General features: G+C 48.0%; 1 protein-coding gene across 2 annotated transcripts in view; it reads right to left on the bottom strand.

Annotated features, from left to right (window-relative positions):
• CCSER1 (coiled-coil serine rich protein 1) overlaps window positions 1-12,826 on the bottom strand; it is a 1,553,855-nt gene that overhangs the window by 282,377 nt on the left and 1,258,652 nt on the right. For both annotated transcript variants that reach the window (XM_069743569.1, XM_069743573.1), the window contains exon 8: window positions 4,015-4,098. In XM_069743569.1, the coding sequence (XP_069599670.1) occupies window positions 4,015-4,098 (84 nt within the window). The remainder of the gene's footprint in view (window positions 1-4,014; window positions 4,099-12,826) is intronic.

Here is a 12,826-nt window from a genome sequence, read left to right as displayed (position 1 = left end):
TCTGCGCACCTGTGCAAGAGGTCATCTTGACATCATATTGTGTGTCCTGAATTCGTGCATGCATGTGGATGGAATTTCTGGTATTTTAGCTGAAGCAGTGATGATTAGTGTTGAGCGATACCGTCCGATACTTGAAAGTATCGGTATCGGATAGTATCGGCCGATACCCGAAAAATATCGGATATCGCCGATACCGATATCCGATACCAATACAAGTCAATGGGACATCAAGTATCGGAAGGTATTCTCATGGTTCCCAGGGTCTGAAGGAGAGGAAACTCTCCTTCAGGCCCTGGGATCCATAGGGATGTGTAAAATAAAGAATTAAAATAAAAAATATTGATATATTTACCTCTCCGGCGGCCCCTGAACTCAGCGCGGGTAACCGGCAGGCTTCTTTGTTCAAAATCAGCGCTTTTAGGACCTGAGAATCACGTCCCGGCTTCTGATTGGTCGCGGGCCGCCCATGTGACCGCCACGCGACCAATCACAAGCCGCGACATCACCGCAAGCTATTAACGCGCTCATTTTTAAAAATGAGCGCGTTAATGGCTTTCAAAGACGTAGCGGCTTGTGATTGGTCGCGTGGCCGCGACCAATCACAAGCCGCGACGTCACCGCAAGCTATTAACGCGCTCATTTTTAAAAATGAGCGCGTTAATGACTTTCAAAGACGTAGCGGCTTGTGATTGGTCGCGTGGCCGCGACCAATCACAAGCCGCTACATCTTTGAAAGTCATTAACGCGCTCATTTTTAAAAATGAGCGCGTTAATAGCTTGCGGTGACGTCGCGGCTTGTGATTGGTCGCGGCCACGCGACCAATCACAAGCCGCTACGTCTTTGAAACCCATTAACGCGCTCATTTTTAAAAATGAGCGCGTTAATAGCTTGCGGTGACGTCGCGGCTTGTGATTGGTCGCGTGGCCGCGACCAATCACAAGCCGCTACGTCTTTGAAAGTCATTAACGCGCTCATTTTTAAAAATGAGCGCGTTAATAGCTTGCGGTGACGTCGCGGCTTGTGATTGGTCGCGGCCACGCGACCAATCACAAGCCGCTACGTCTTTGAAAGCCATTAACGTGCTCATTTTTAAAAATGAGCGCGTTAATAGCTTGCGGTGACGTCGCGGCTTGTGATTGGTCGCGTGGCGGTCACATGGGCGGCCCGCGACCAATCAGAAGCCGGGACGTGATTCTCAGGTCCTAAAAGCGCTGATTTTGAACAACGAAGCCTGCCGGTTACCCGCGCTGAGTCCAGGGGCCGCCGGAGAGGTAAATATATCAATATTTTTTATTTTAATTCTTTATTTTACACATCTCTATGTATCCGATACCGATACCCGATACCACAAAAGTATCGGATCTCGGTATCGGAATTCCGATACCGCAAGTATCGGCCAATACCCGATACTTGCGGTATCGGAATGCTCAACACTAGTGATGATAAGAATATCTGACTGTCATGGTTTGATTTAGAAATTCCATTCACTGACTTGTTGCTCTGTGGTGGGTTCCTTTGCTGAGATGTTGCCTTTTCTTTCAAGTCCAAATGCTGATGTTTCCCCTTTCTTGGTTTGATCCTCCTCAGATGTTTTCCATTCTCCCATGCTAGTCTAACTTATCACACTCTTGGCTGAGTTTTATATATTTTCTCTTCACTGTACTTCCTTACTAGCTATATGTGTAGGTGGACTTGGGTTTAGAAGTCTCAGCCTTTTAGCTAAGGGGTTTATTTTGCATGGTAAATGCCAGTTGAATTCCTGTTTGTTTTCATAGTTCCTCTTCCTTTCATCTCTTTAGCTTTCTGGGAGGTTATTATTGTTCCGTTTATTTTTGTCTCTCCTTAGATTTCCCTCTCTAGCTTGTATGAACCTCTTTTTATTTTCTCACCATGGGTTTTTGTATCTTCCTGCACAATTTACTCTCCTTTTGGTGGATGTGTGTTCCATTCATAACAGTGATGAGGACTGAACGGGTGATGGAAAAGAGTGGAGAGTAGCAGATGTGAGCAGTAAGATGAGTATAATGATTTTTTTTCAACCTTTGGATGGCTCTTTATGGTTCAGAAAATTGTTATCAGTGGAATCAAATTACAAAAAATTCAGAATGCCGTTTTTTGTAAAAATCAAGGAGAATTCAATTTCCAAAAATACAGCTGCTAAGTTTCGAATTGAATTTTCCTCAAACATATTTGCTAATCTCTATCAGGTAATCATGTTGGACAAACAAGGGTGAAAATAACTATCATAAATTACATATTTGGAAACACTTTTATTCACAAGTAGGTACCGGCAGTATGATAACAGTCAGATAGGATAGACTCTGAAAACTTCTGACACACAAAAAAAACTTTAACAGCCTAGTCAGACAGGCAGGTCCCAGCAGCTTCTCCCTACGCGTTGATCTTGATTGACAGATCTCTGATTACTTGAGCATATATGCATATACCTGTCAATCACTGCAATGGAAGGAAAGAAGTCTCTGGGGAGCCGCCTGTCCAACTAGTCTATTGTGCATGGCTAACAAGGAACAACATTTCAAAAAACACCACAGAAAAAAGATAGTCTTACCAACACAAGGTCAGATTACAAATGAACTTAGCAGGATACATCAGACCCCCATGGTAAAGGCGTGGGCTAAACAAGTGCAAGATCAACCAATTCATCGAGAGGCTGGCTGTGTAGTATTAAACATGCACCCAGATGGATCTTGCATAGGACTCCAGTTACATAGATATGTGTGATGCACGGTGTCTGCTTGCAGCTTATTGATGACACTAATTCCATTAGATCAAGCGAACTGCCCAGCACTAAATAGTGCACCCCACAAGAACAGACACTCCAGTACACCCAGCCAACACTAATGAGCCTGGCTGCATCCGGCATAAAAATAGAAAAAAGTGCAATAAAAAGATGAATAATGAATAAGATAAATACATATCATGGGTCGATATTTAGGCTCATGTCAAGGGTCCCCATACTTGCAAGTGCTAATACTAAAATTTTAAATGGCTAACATTGAACAAAATTTCTAAAAACATCACAGAAAAAAGATACAGCCTGATCAACACCACATTAGATTACCAATGCACCAGGCAGGATGCAGCAGACCCCATGATAAAGGCAGGGACAGCACCTTTATCGAGGGGGTCTGCTGCATCCTGCTAAGTGAATTGGTTACATGACCTGATGTTGGTAAGGCTGTATTTTTTTCTGTGATGTTTTTATTCTATAGTGAAGCCTCAGTCCTGACTTTTAAAGTATGTTTTTCTCTGGAATGGCACAGAGGTTCAGAATCAAACATGCCTAGCTGAGTTCATCCATCCAGTGCCTGATACATTCATGACCTACATGTAGCAAAGAATAGAAAGTACTTGAATTTGGAGGCCCACTAGGGTGTAGCAACCCCACATAGAATGGAAAATAGTTGGGGAAAATAGGTCTTGCTTTTATGTCTTTTTATTACTTCATTTTGTCAGTGACATAGAATTGTAGCTCTAATGATGACTCATGCCGGGAAAAACTTTGATGTCAATGCTTATTTTTGAAACATGCCTCTGTGAATTTCAGACATGTAACCATCAAACTTATGTACCACCATCTGCTATTATCAACCTGCTGTTTAAAGTAAAGGTTATTTCTGTTTTACTAATATCTACATCACCATCATGAGGTGTGCCATTGACTATCCCGCTATGAGGGATCAGTTACACAGCCAGCAACCCCACACTTTGATCACGTGAACACTGCCGACCCATACATTGAATGTGATGTAAACACAGCCTAAAAGAAAGCACAACTGTCTAAACTATATTGAGAAATGCATACATTTCCATTTTCTTTTTGTGCTTTTTTCTATTTTTCTAGCTGCTATCAAGGGAAAAGACACAAATCACTTATCAATAAGGAGACAATAAAGGATGATTTTGTCTAGAGTGCCTAACAACCATACGCCTAAGGAGCGTAAAGCATTTTTTTTTTATAACTCTTTTTCAAAGGTTCTTTTCCTACTTACCAGCTCTTCTTGCAGTTGGTGGATAAGTTCATCTCGTTCTTTAAGCTGCAGCTTTAACATGGAGCAGTCATCTTTCATTATATCCTATGACAACATGAAATCAGACGTTATAATGGGCCTAGCATTTTCTCTTTGTTCTTAACAAGGAAAGGCTGTTTCACACAGTAGGGTATAATTGCATCCAAGTAATAAACTTCAATTTTCTTCTGTCATCTCTGATATTTTTTTAGAACATCTTCTAAAGTGCAGTATAAACAAGTTAATGTGTCTATGATGAATAATATAAACATCTTTCAGTTCACAAGACGACTTTACAAGTGTTGCATTCAGTCTAGCTTTGTGGCAAGATCTCCTGCTGCAATTCATTTTGAGAACAGATGGTCCTTCAACTTAAAGGTGGAAAATGTCATTAAAAAGTATATTTATTCCTTGCTAATTTCTTATGTGTCATTTAACTTCTTGGAATATTTTGACCTACTGGGTGTTAGGACTGGCGGAACGCACCAAGACAGATGATAAAGGTGCGTTCGCAGTCCGGGGTCCACCGTGTAGGTGAGAACCTGCTGCTAGCAATTAGCAGACAATATGGCGGTACACTAAAGTATACACGCGTGGGTTAAACCTCACCCAGCGTGAAGAAAGCGATCCTGTTAATTCACAGGACCGCAGTACCGCACTAGTGCGCGAGCAAGTGGTCAGCGGACTTAACCCCAGAAGGGATTGGAGCCCGATTAGACCCTTGCTGGCGTAACACCGCAACTGGGTGTGTAGAGAACCTTAAGCAATCTATGTGCACAAGAGTGCGAGCGATGCCGCACTAACGGACGCCACTAACCACCCAGACTCGGGTATGGAAAGCGCAAGGCAGGCGCACGGCGCCGTACTGGCAGGCACAGCTACAGGACGCTGTGATGTGTGTTAGTGCTGTAGGCTAAGTCGGGCGGGAATCTCCCTAGTGGCCAGAGCGTCCTTAACGTGGTCAGCCAGCCCCCTCCAAAATATAGGGATAAGTTCTTTATCCGACCACTCCAGCTCAGATGCCAGAGTGCGGAAATGGACGGCAAAAAGGCTGACCAAGGACGAGCCCTGAGTCAGTGCCAACAGTTGGAGCGCCGTGTCATGGGTGACACGAGGTCCTAGAAAGACCTGTTTCAGAGTGCTCAGGAATAACGGAGCACTCTGCACCACATGATCGCCACGCTCCCACAGCGGCGTAGCCCACTGCAACGCCCTGTCCGACAATAAGGAAATTATAAAGCCCACCTTAGCCCGCTCTGTAGGGAAACGAGAGGCCAGAAGCTCGAGATGTATTGAGCACTGACTCACGAAACCCCTACAGGACTTACTGTCACCAGAAAATTTCTCTGGTAGCGGGAGGCGAGATAGCGTCGGTACAGGAGCGGCAGTGGACAAGGTAGCTGCAGCCACACTTGCAGCCTGAACAGCGACAGCAGTAACATCCACAGCTGAGGTTGAACGCTCAAAAGCCGCCAACCTTCCCTCCAGCTGCTGGATGTACCGCTGTAAACGCTGATCGTCCGCCATTTTACTAGCCAGACCCTGGCGCTAGTATTCTGTTAGGACTGGCGGAACGCACCAAGACAGATGATAAAGGTGCGTTCGCAGTCCGGGGTCCACCGTGCAGGTGAGAACCTGCTGCTAACAATTAGCAGACAATATGGCGGTACACTAAAGTATACACGCGTGGGTTAAACCTCACCCAGTGTGAAGAAAGCGATCCTGTTAATTCACAGGACCGCAGTACCGCACTAGTGCGCGAGCAAGTGGTCAGCGGACTTAACCCCAGAAGGGATTGGAGCCCGATTAGACCCTTGCTGGCGTAACACCGCAACTGGGTGTGTAGAGAACCTTAAGCAATCTATGTGCACAAGAGTGCGAGCGATGCCGCACTAACGGACGCCACTAACCACCCAGACTCGGGTATGGAAAGCGCAAGGCAGGCGCACGGCGCCGTACTGGCAGGCACAGCTACAGGACGCTGTGATGTGTGTTAGTGCTGTAGGCTAAGTCGGGCGCTAGGTAGCAGCCATACACCTTCCGCGAACAGACATTCAATATGGTAGGGGTTTCCAAGGACGACTTGCACTCACAACATACACACATAAGCAATTGTAAGACAATACTAGCGCATGGCCGTGCGGTCATGCGCAGTTTATATAGCAGCAGCACAGGAAGTGGCCACAGCACTTTTGCCCTTCTAGGACCTGCCAAGAGGACCAATGGAATGTGCTGCAGAGCCTGAGCACATGACCCTCGATCTCCAACGGGAGACCTTACGCTGGGCATGCTCAGTACATGCAGACAAGGACTTAGTCCCAGAGAAGTCCGCTCGCTGCTGACCAGCACTGACTTTAAAGGCAGAGACTGGAAAAGCAGCACTAACTCTCAGAACAGAGTGAGAATGAGCAAGACGCTGGGACCGACGTCCTTGCTGAGCAGGCTCCACTGCGGCTGGACAAGAATGGGAGACCGCAGCGGAAGTGGCTCGAGATTCCCCCTGTGCAGAAGCGGGAACTCGACCCCTAACATGCCCCCCCCTCCTTGGGCCTCGCTACGTTCGAAGGCGACAATGAGCTGCGGAGCCCGAATGTGCTCAACAGGCTCCCAGGACCTGTCCTCGGGGCCATAACCCTTCCAGTCCACCAAATAAAATTTTTTACCACGCACCACCTTGCACCCCAAAATAGCTTTCACCTCATAATCGTCCGTAGACGAACCCGATGTCCCAGCAGATGACTCGGAAAAGCGGGACATATACACGGGTTTCAAGAGGGACACATGAAAGGTGTCGGTGATACCCAGGCGTGGCGGAAGGGCCAAACGATAGACCACAGGATTAACCTGCTCGAGGACCTTGAATGGACCCAAGTAGCGAGGAGCAAATTTAGTGGACTCAACTCGCAGCCTGATGTTACGGGCGGAGAGCCACACCAAGTCGCCAGGAGCAAAGGTCGGGGCGGGGCGCCGATGAGCATCAGCGGAGGACCTCATTCTCTCCTTAGAGGCCCGAATGGCATCCTGAGTGTGGTCCCAAATATCCCGTGCCTCCACAGCCCAGTCTGCCACCCTGGAGTCGGCGGAAGACACGGGCATAGGCACAGGTACCCGTGGATGCTGACCATAGTTGAGGAGGAATGGGGTTTGTCCAGTGGAGTCGGCAACGGCGTTGTTCAGTGCAAACTCTGCCCATGATAGCAAGGATGCCCAGTCATCCTGCCTGGCTGAAACAAAATGTCGCAGGTATGTGACCAAGGTCTGGTTGGCCCTCTCTACCAACCCATTCGTCTCGGGATGATAAGCGGAAGAGAGATTCAACTCAATACTGAGAAGACGACAGAGCTCTCTCCAGAACCGAGACGCAAACTGGGGACCCCGGTCACTGACAATTTTGTCTGGCATACCATGTAGGCGGAAGATATGTCTGATGAACAACGCTGCCAAGGCCCGTGCAGAAGGTAACCGCGGCAGCGGCACCAAATGCACCATTTTTGAGAAATGATCGGTGATGACCCAAATGATGGTACAGCCGCGAGACTTGGGCAAACCCACAACAAAGTCCATCCCGACCATCTCCCAGGGCCTATCTGCCACCGGCAAGGGATAGAGCAAACCAGCTGGCCTTTGACGCGGAGATTTATTTTTGGCGCAGGAGACACACGCCAGAACATAATCCCTGACATCCCGGACCATATGCGGCCACCAGTACGTCCTCGCCAGTAGCTCAGATGTCCTCTTTGTCCCAAAGTGTCCACCCACCCTGGACGAATGAGCCCAAGAGAGAACCTCCGGTCGCAAATTAATGGGCACAAAAGTCTTGCCCGGAGGCACAGACTCTAGCGAAACCGGCGCCACGGTTCTCAGGCTCTCGGAAGGGACAATAAGCCGAGGCTCCTCTTCCTCCTCCTCAGTTGACATAAGGGAGCGAGAGAGAGCGTCAGCACGGATATTCTTCTCCCCGGCGAGATAATGAAGGGAAAAGTGGAACCGGGAGAAGAACAGGGACTATCTGGCCGGGCGAGAATTTAGCCGCTGGGCTGTCTGCAAATAGACCAAATTTTTGTGGTCCGTGTAAACTTGGAAGGGAAACCGCGCACCTTCCAGAAGGTGTCTCCACTCCGAAAAGGCCAACTTCATTGCTAGCAACTCCCTGTCCCCGATGGAGTAGTTCCTCTCCGCTGGCGTGAAGGTCTTGGAGAAGAAGAAGCATGGATGCTTCCGACCTTGAGCATCCTTTTGGTAGAGGACTGCTTCAGCACCAACGGACGAGGCATCCACCTCCAGTAGGAATGGCTTATCCACATCGGGACGATGTAAGATGGGAGCGCTAGCAAAGTGGGACTTAATAGAAGTGAAGGTCTTGGAGACCTCTTCCGACCACAATTTGGGATTCGCTCCCTTCTTGGTGAGGGCTACCAAGGGAGCCACCAGAGTTGAGAAGTGGGGAATGAACTGGCGGTAATAGTTTATGAACCCCATAAAGTGCTGCACCGCTTTAAGAGAATGGGGCTCTTGCCAGTCCATCACAGCCTGTAGTTTGGCAGGATCCATAGCCAATCCCTGGGCGGAGATGATATAGCCCAGGAAAGGTAAGGACTCCTGCTCAAACACACACTTCTCCAACTTTGCGTAAAGAGAGTTTGCCCGTAGGAGGTCGAAGACTCTGCCAACATCTCTCCGGTGGGAGTCAATATCTGGAGAAAAGATGAGAATATCATCCAGATAGACTACAACCGAGGTGGAAAGCATATCCCGGAAGATGTCGTTGACAAAGTCTTGAAAAACGGCAGGTGCATTACAGAGCCCGAAGGGCATCACCAGATACTCATAGTGCCCATCTCTGGTGTTAAATGCCGTTTTCCACTCGTCCCCCTCACGGATGCGAATCAGGTTGTAAGCACCCCGCAGATCTAGTTTCGTAAACACTCTAGCTCCCCGAAGCCTATCGAAAAGCTCAGATATCAACGGCAAAGGGTACTTGTTCTTAACTGTGATAGCATTAAGACCCCTGTAGTCTATGCATGGACGTAGTTCTCCATTCTTCTTCTGCACGAAGAAGAACCCTGCCCCAGCAGGTGACACTGACTTCCTAATGAACCCTCTTGCCAGATTCTCTTGTATGTACTGAGACATTGCCTCCGTTTCCGGGAGAGATAATGGATAGACTCGACCCCGGGGAGGCTCAGCACCAGGCAAGAGATCGATAGGACAGTCATAGGGGCGATGGGGCGGAAGGGTCTCCGCCGCCTTCTTGGAGAACACGTCTGCATAAGACCAATATTGCTTGGGGAGAGAGGATAGATCTGCGGGTACCTCAGTAGTAGCAACCTGAACGCACTCTCGGTGACACCTACCCCCACATGATTCACCCCATCCCAGAATTCTGCCTGAGGACCACTCGATGTGAGGAGAGTGGTACCGTAGCCAAGGTATCCCCAACAGGACCTCATCAATACCCTCAGGAATGACGAGCAGAGAAATAATCTCCTGATGGGATGGCGACAGGGACAGAGTAACAGGGATGGTCTGATGTGTTATCTGTGCGGGGAGTGTCGACCCATTCACCACTCGTACCGTTACTGGTTGGGATAGCATAACCAGGGGTATTGCGTGACGTTGGGCGAAGGCAGAAGACATAAAATTGCCCTCCGCCCCAGAATCCACGCAGAGGTCTACCGAGTGGGAGGATGAGCCAAAGGTAATTGTCCCCTTAAAGGACAATTTGGAGGCAAACGTCGCAGTGTCTAGTGCACCTCCACCTACTACCACTAGACGCTGACGTTTCCTCGACCGCTGATGACATCTGGTGGCAAGATGTCCTGACTGTTGGCAAACCTGGCAACCCTGGAGTGCACGAGCAGTCTGGGACTTAGATCCCGCTCGTGACACCACCTTAGGTTCCTGGAACTCAGGAGCCTGAACTGGAGATTCCAAAGGTTTGGCGAAGGTGGGAGCCAGCCGAAACCTCTGCCTACACTGGGCTCGCTCTAACCTCCGCTCGTGAAAACGGAGGTCAATGCGAGTAGATACTGCTATTAACTCCTCCAGTGTGGCGGGAATCTCCCTAGTGGCCAGAGCGTCCTTAACGTGGTCAGCCAGCCCCCTCCAAAATATAGGGATAAGGGCTTTATCCGACCACTCCAGCTCAGATGCCAGAGTGCGGAAATGGACGGCAAAAAGGCTGACCAAGGACGAGCCCTGAGTCAGTGCCAACAGTTGTAGCGCCGTGTCATGGGTGACACGAGGTCCTAGAAAGACCTGTTTCAGAGTGCTCAGGAATAACGGAGCACTCTGCACCACATGATCGCCACGCTCCCACAGCGGCGTAGCCCACTGCAACGCCCTGTCCGACAATAAGGAAATTATAAAGCCCACCTTAGCCCGCTCTGTAGGGAAACGAGAGGCCAGAAGCTCGAGATGTATTGAGCACTGACTCACGAAACCCCTACAGGACTTACTGTCACCAGAAAATTTCTCTGGTAGCGGGAGGCGAGATAGCGTCGGTACAGGAGCGGCAGTGGACAAGGTAGCTGCAGCCACACTTGCAGCCTGAACAGCGACAGCAGTAACATCCACAGCTGAGGTTGAACGCTCAAAAGCCGCCAACCTTCCCTCCAGCTGCTGGATGTACCGCTGTAAACGCTGATCGTCCGCCATTTTACTAGCCAGACCCTGGCGCTAGTATTCTGTTAGGACTGGCGGAACGCACCAAGACAGATGATAAAGGTGCGTTCGCAGTCCGGGGTCCACCGTGCAGGTGAGAACCTGCTGCTAGCAATTAGCAGACAATATGGCGGTACACTAAAGTATACACGCGTGGGTTAAACCTCACCCAGTGTGAAGAAAGCGATCCTGTTAATTCACAGGACCGCAGTACCGCACTAGTGCGCGAGCAAGTGGTCAGCGGACTTAACCCCAGAAGGGATTGGAGCCCGATTAGACCCTTGCTGGCGTAACACCGCAACTGGGTGTGTAGAGAACCTTAAGCAATCTATGTGCACAAGAGTGCGAGCGATGCCGCACTAACGGACGCCACTAACCACCCAGACTCGGGTATGGAAAGCGCAAGGCAGGCGCACGGCGCCGTACTGGCAGGCACAGCTACAGGACGCTGTGATGTGTGTTAGTGCTGTAGGCTAAGTCGGGCGCTAGGTAGCAGCCATACACCTTCCGCGAACAGACATTCAATAGGGTAGGGGTTTCCAAGGACGACTTGCACTCACAACATACACACATAAGCAATTGTAAGACAATACTAGCGCATGGCCGTGCGGTCATGCGCAGTTTATATAGCAGCAGCACAGGAAGTGGCCACAGCACTTTTGCCCTTCTAGGACCTGCCAAGAGGACCAATGGAATGTGCTGCAGAGCCTGAGCACATGACCCTCGATCTCCAACGGGAGACCTTACGCTGGGCATGCTCAGTACATGCAGACAAGGACTTAGTCCCAGAGAAGTCCGCTCGCTGCTGACCAGCACTGACTTTAAAGGCAGAGACTGGAGAAGCAGCACTAACTCTCAGAACAGAGTGAGAATGAGCAAGACGCTGGGACCGACGTCCTTGCTGAGCAGGCTCCACTGCGGCTGGACAAGAATGGGAGACCGCAGCGGAAGTGGCTCGAGATTCCCCCTGTGCAGAAGCGGGAACTCGACCCCTAACACTGGGTGAACTTGTATAGCACATATTATTTTCAATTATCAAGAAATGGCTAGATACAAATGTAATACTGCATTATTCAGGATGCTAAGAACGCTTTCTGCTACTTCTATTTTTGTTCATTATTCTGTCCTTATCTTTTTCTAATATTTTCAATTGGCAGATAGCTGGTTCTGTTTCAGGTTTGGGTATTGGGGCACATGTGTTATGCTTTTGGTCACTTTGTCATTATTGCATTGTGCCACAGAAACATCAAAATATCCCAAATCAGAAATCTTTTATTGAATACACATAGTAGCATCATAGAACTGTTATAAGGGAAGCATTAGGTTGCACAAGAAGTTTCCTCTGACAAATTCCAATGACATGTATCGGAACAAAAACACAGTAAGATTAAAACCAAAGGGAGACTGCTGGTACACTAGATTGAGACTTCTAATCTGCAGAATCTCAAGATTAAAGTGATATGGATAAAGGCAGAAACTGTATTTTAATACATTTGTATTCATAATACAGCATCCTCTTTTTGATAAAGATGAAACGGAAAAAAGTGCCTAAGTCTTTATCAGAGAAGTGATGTGATTTTGTGTTCTGACATTACTTTCAATCTCTTTTCAATCTAATACTCTTTGGAGCTATTACTACTGCACAGTGACCACTTTGTAGAATTAAGTTTCAGTATGGCAAATATATTTACTGGTCTGTACAAACTATCAATATAGTAATAAACCAAAAGTTACATGGATGATAGATAGATAGATAGATAGATAGATAGATAGAGAGAGAGAGAGAGAGATAGATAGATATGGGATAGATAGATATGAGATAGATAGATAGATAGTAGATAGATATGAGTTGGATACATAGATGTGAGATAGATAGATAGATAGATAGATAGATAGATAGATAGATAGATAGATAGATAGATAGATAGATAGATATTGTAGATATAGATGTAAGATAGATGTGGATAGATAGTGTGACAGAGTCACTGGTGAAGTGATAGAGGGACGATAGGTGTCACTGCGCATGATGGTGTCAATTATGTAAAACCAGAGTAGTTTCCTCAAGCACACTATGTTTTGAGAGGATGAAATTAGAGTTATGTAATGGGCTGGTTTTAGTGGACCGCCATAG

Source organism: Ranitomeya imitator, chromosome 1 (genome assembly GCF_032444005.1).
Source record: "Ranitomeya imitator isolate aRanImi1 chromosome 1, aRanImi1.pri, whole genome shotgun sequence".
Lineage (NCBI taxonomy): Eukaryota > Metazoa > Chordata > Amphibia > Anura > Dendrobatidae > Ranitomeya > Ranitomeya imitator.
This window is presented reverse-complemented; position numbering and strand designations above follow the sequence as displayed.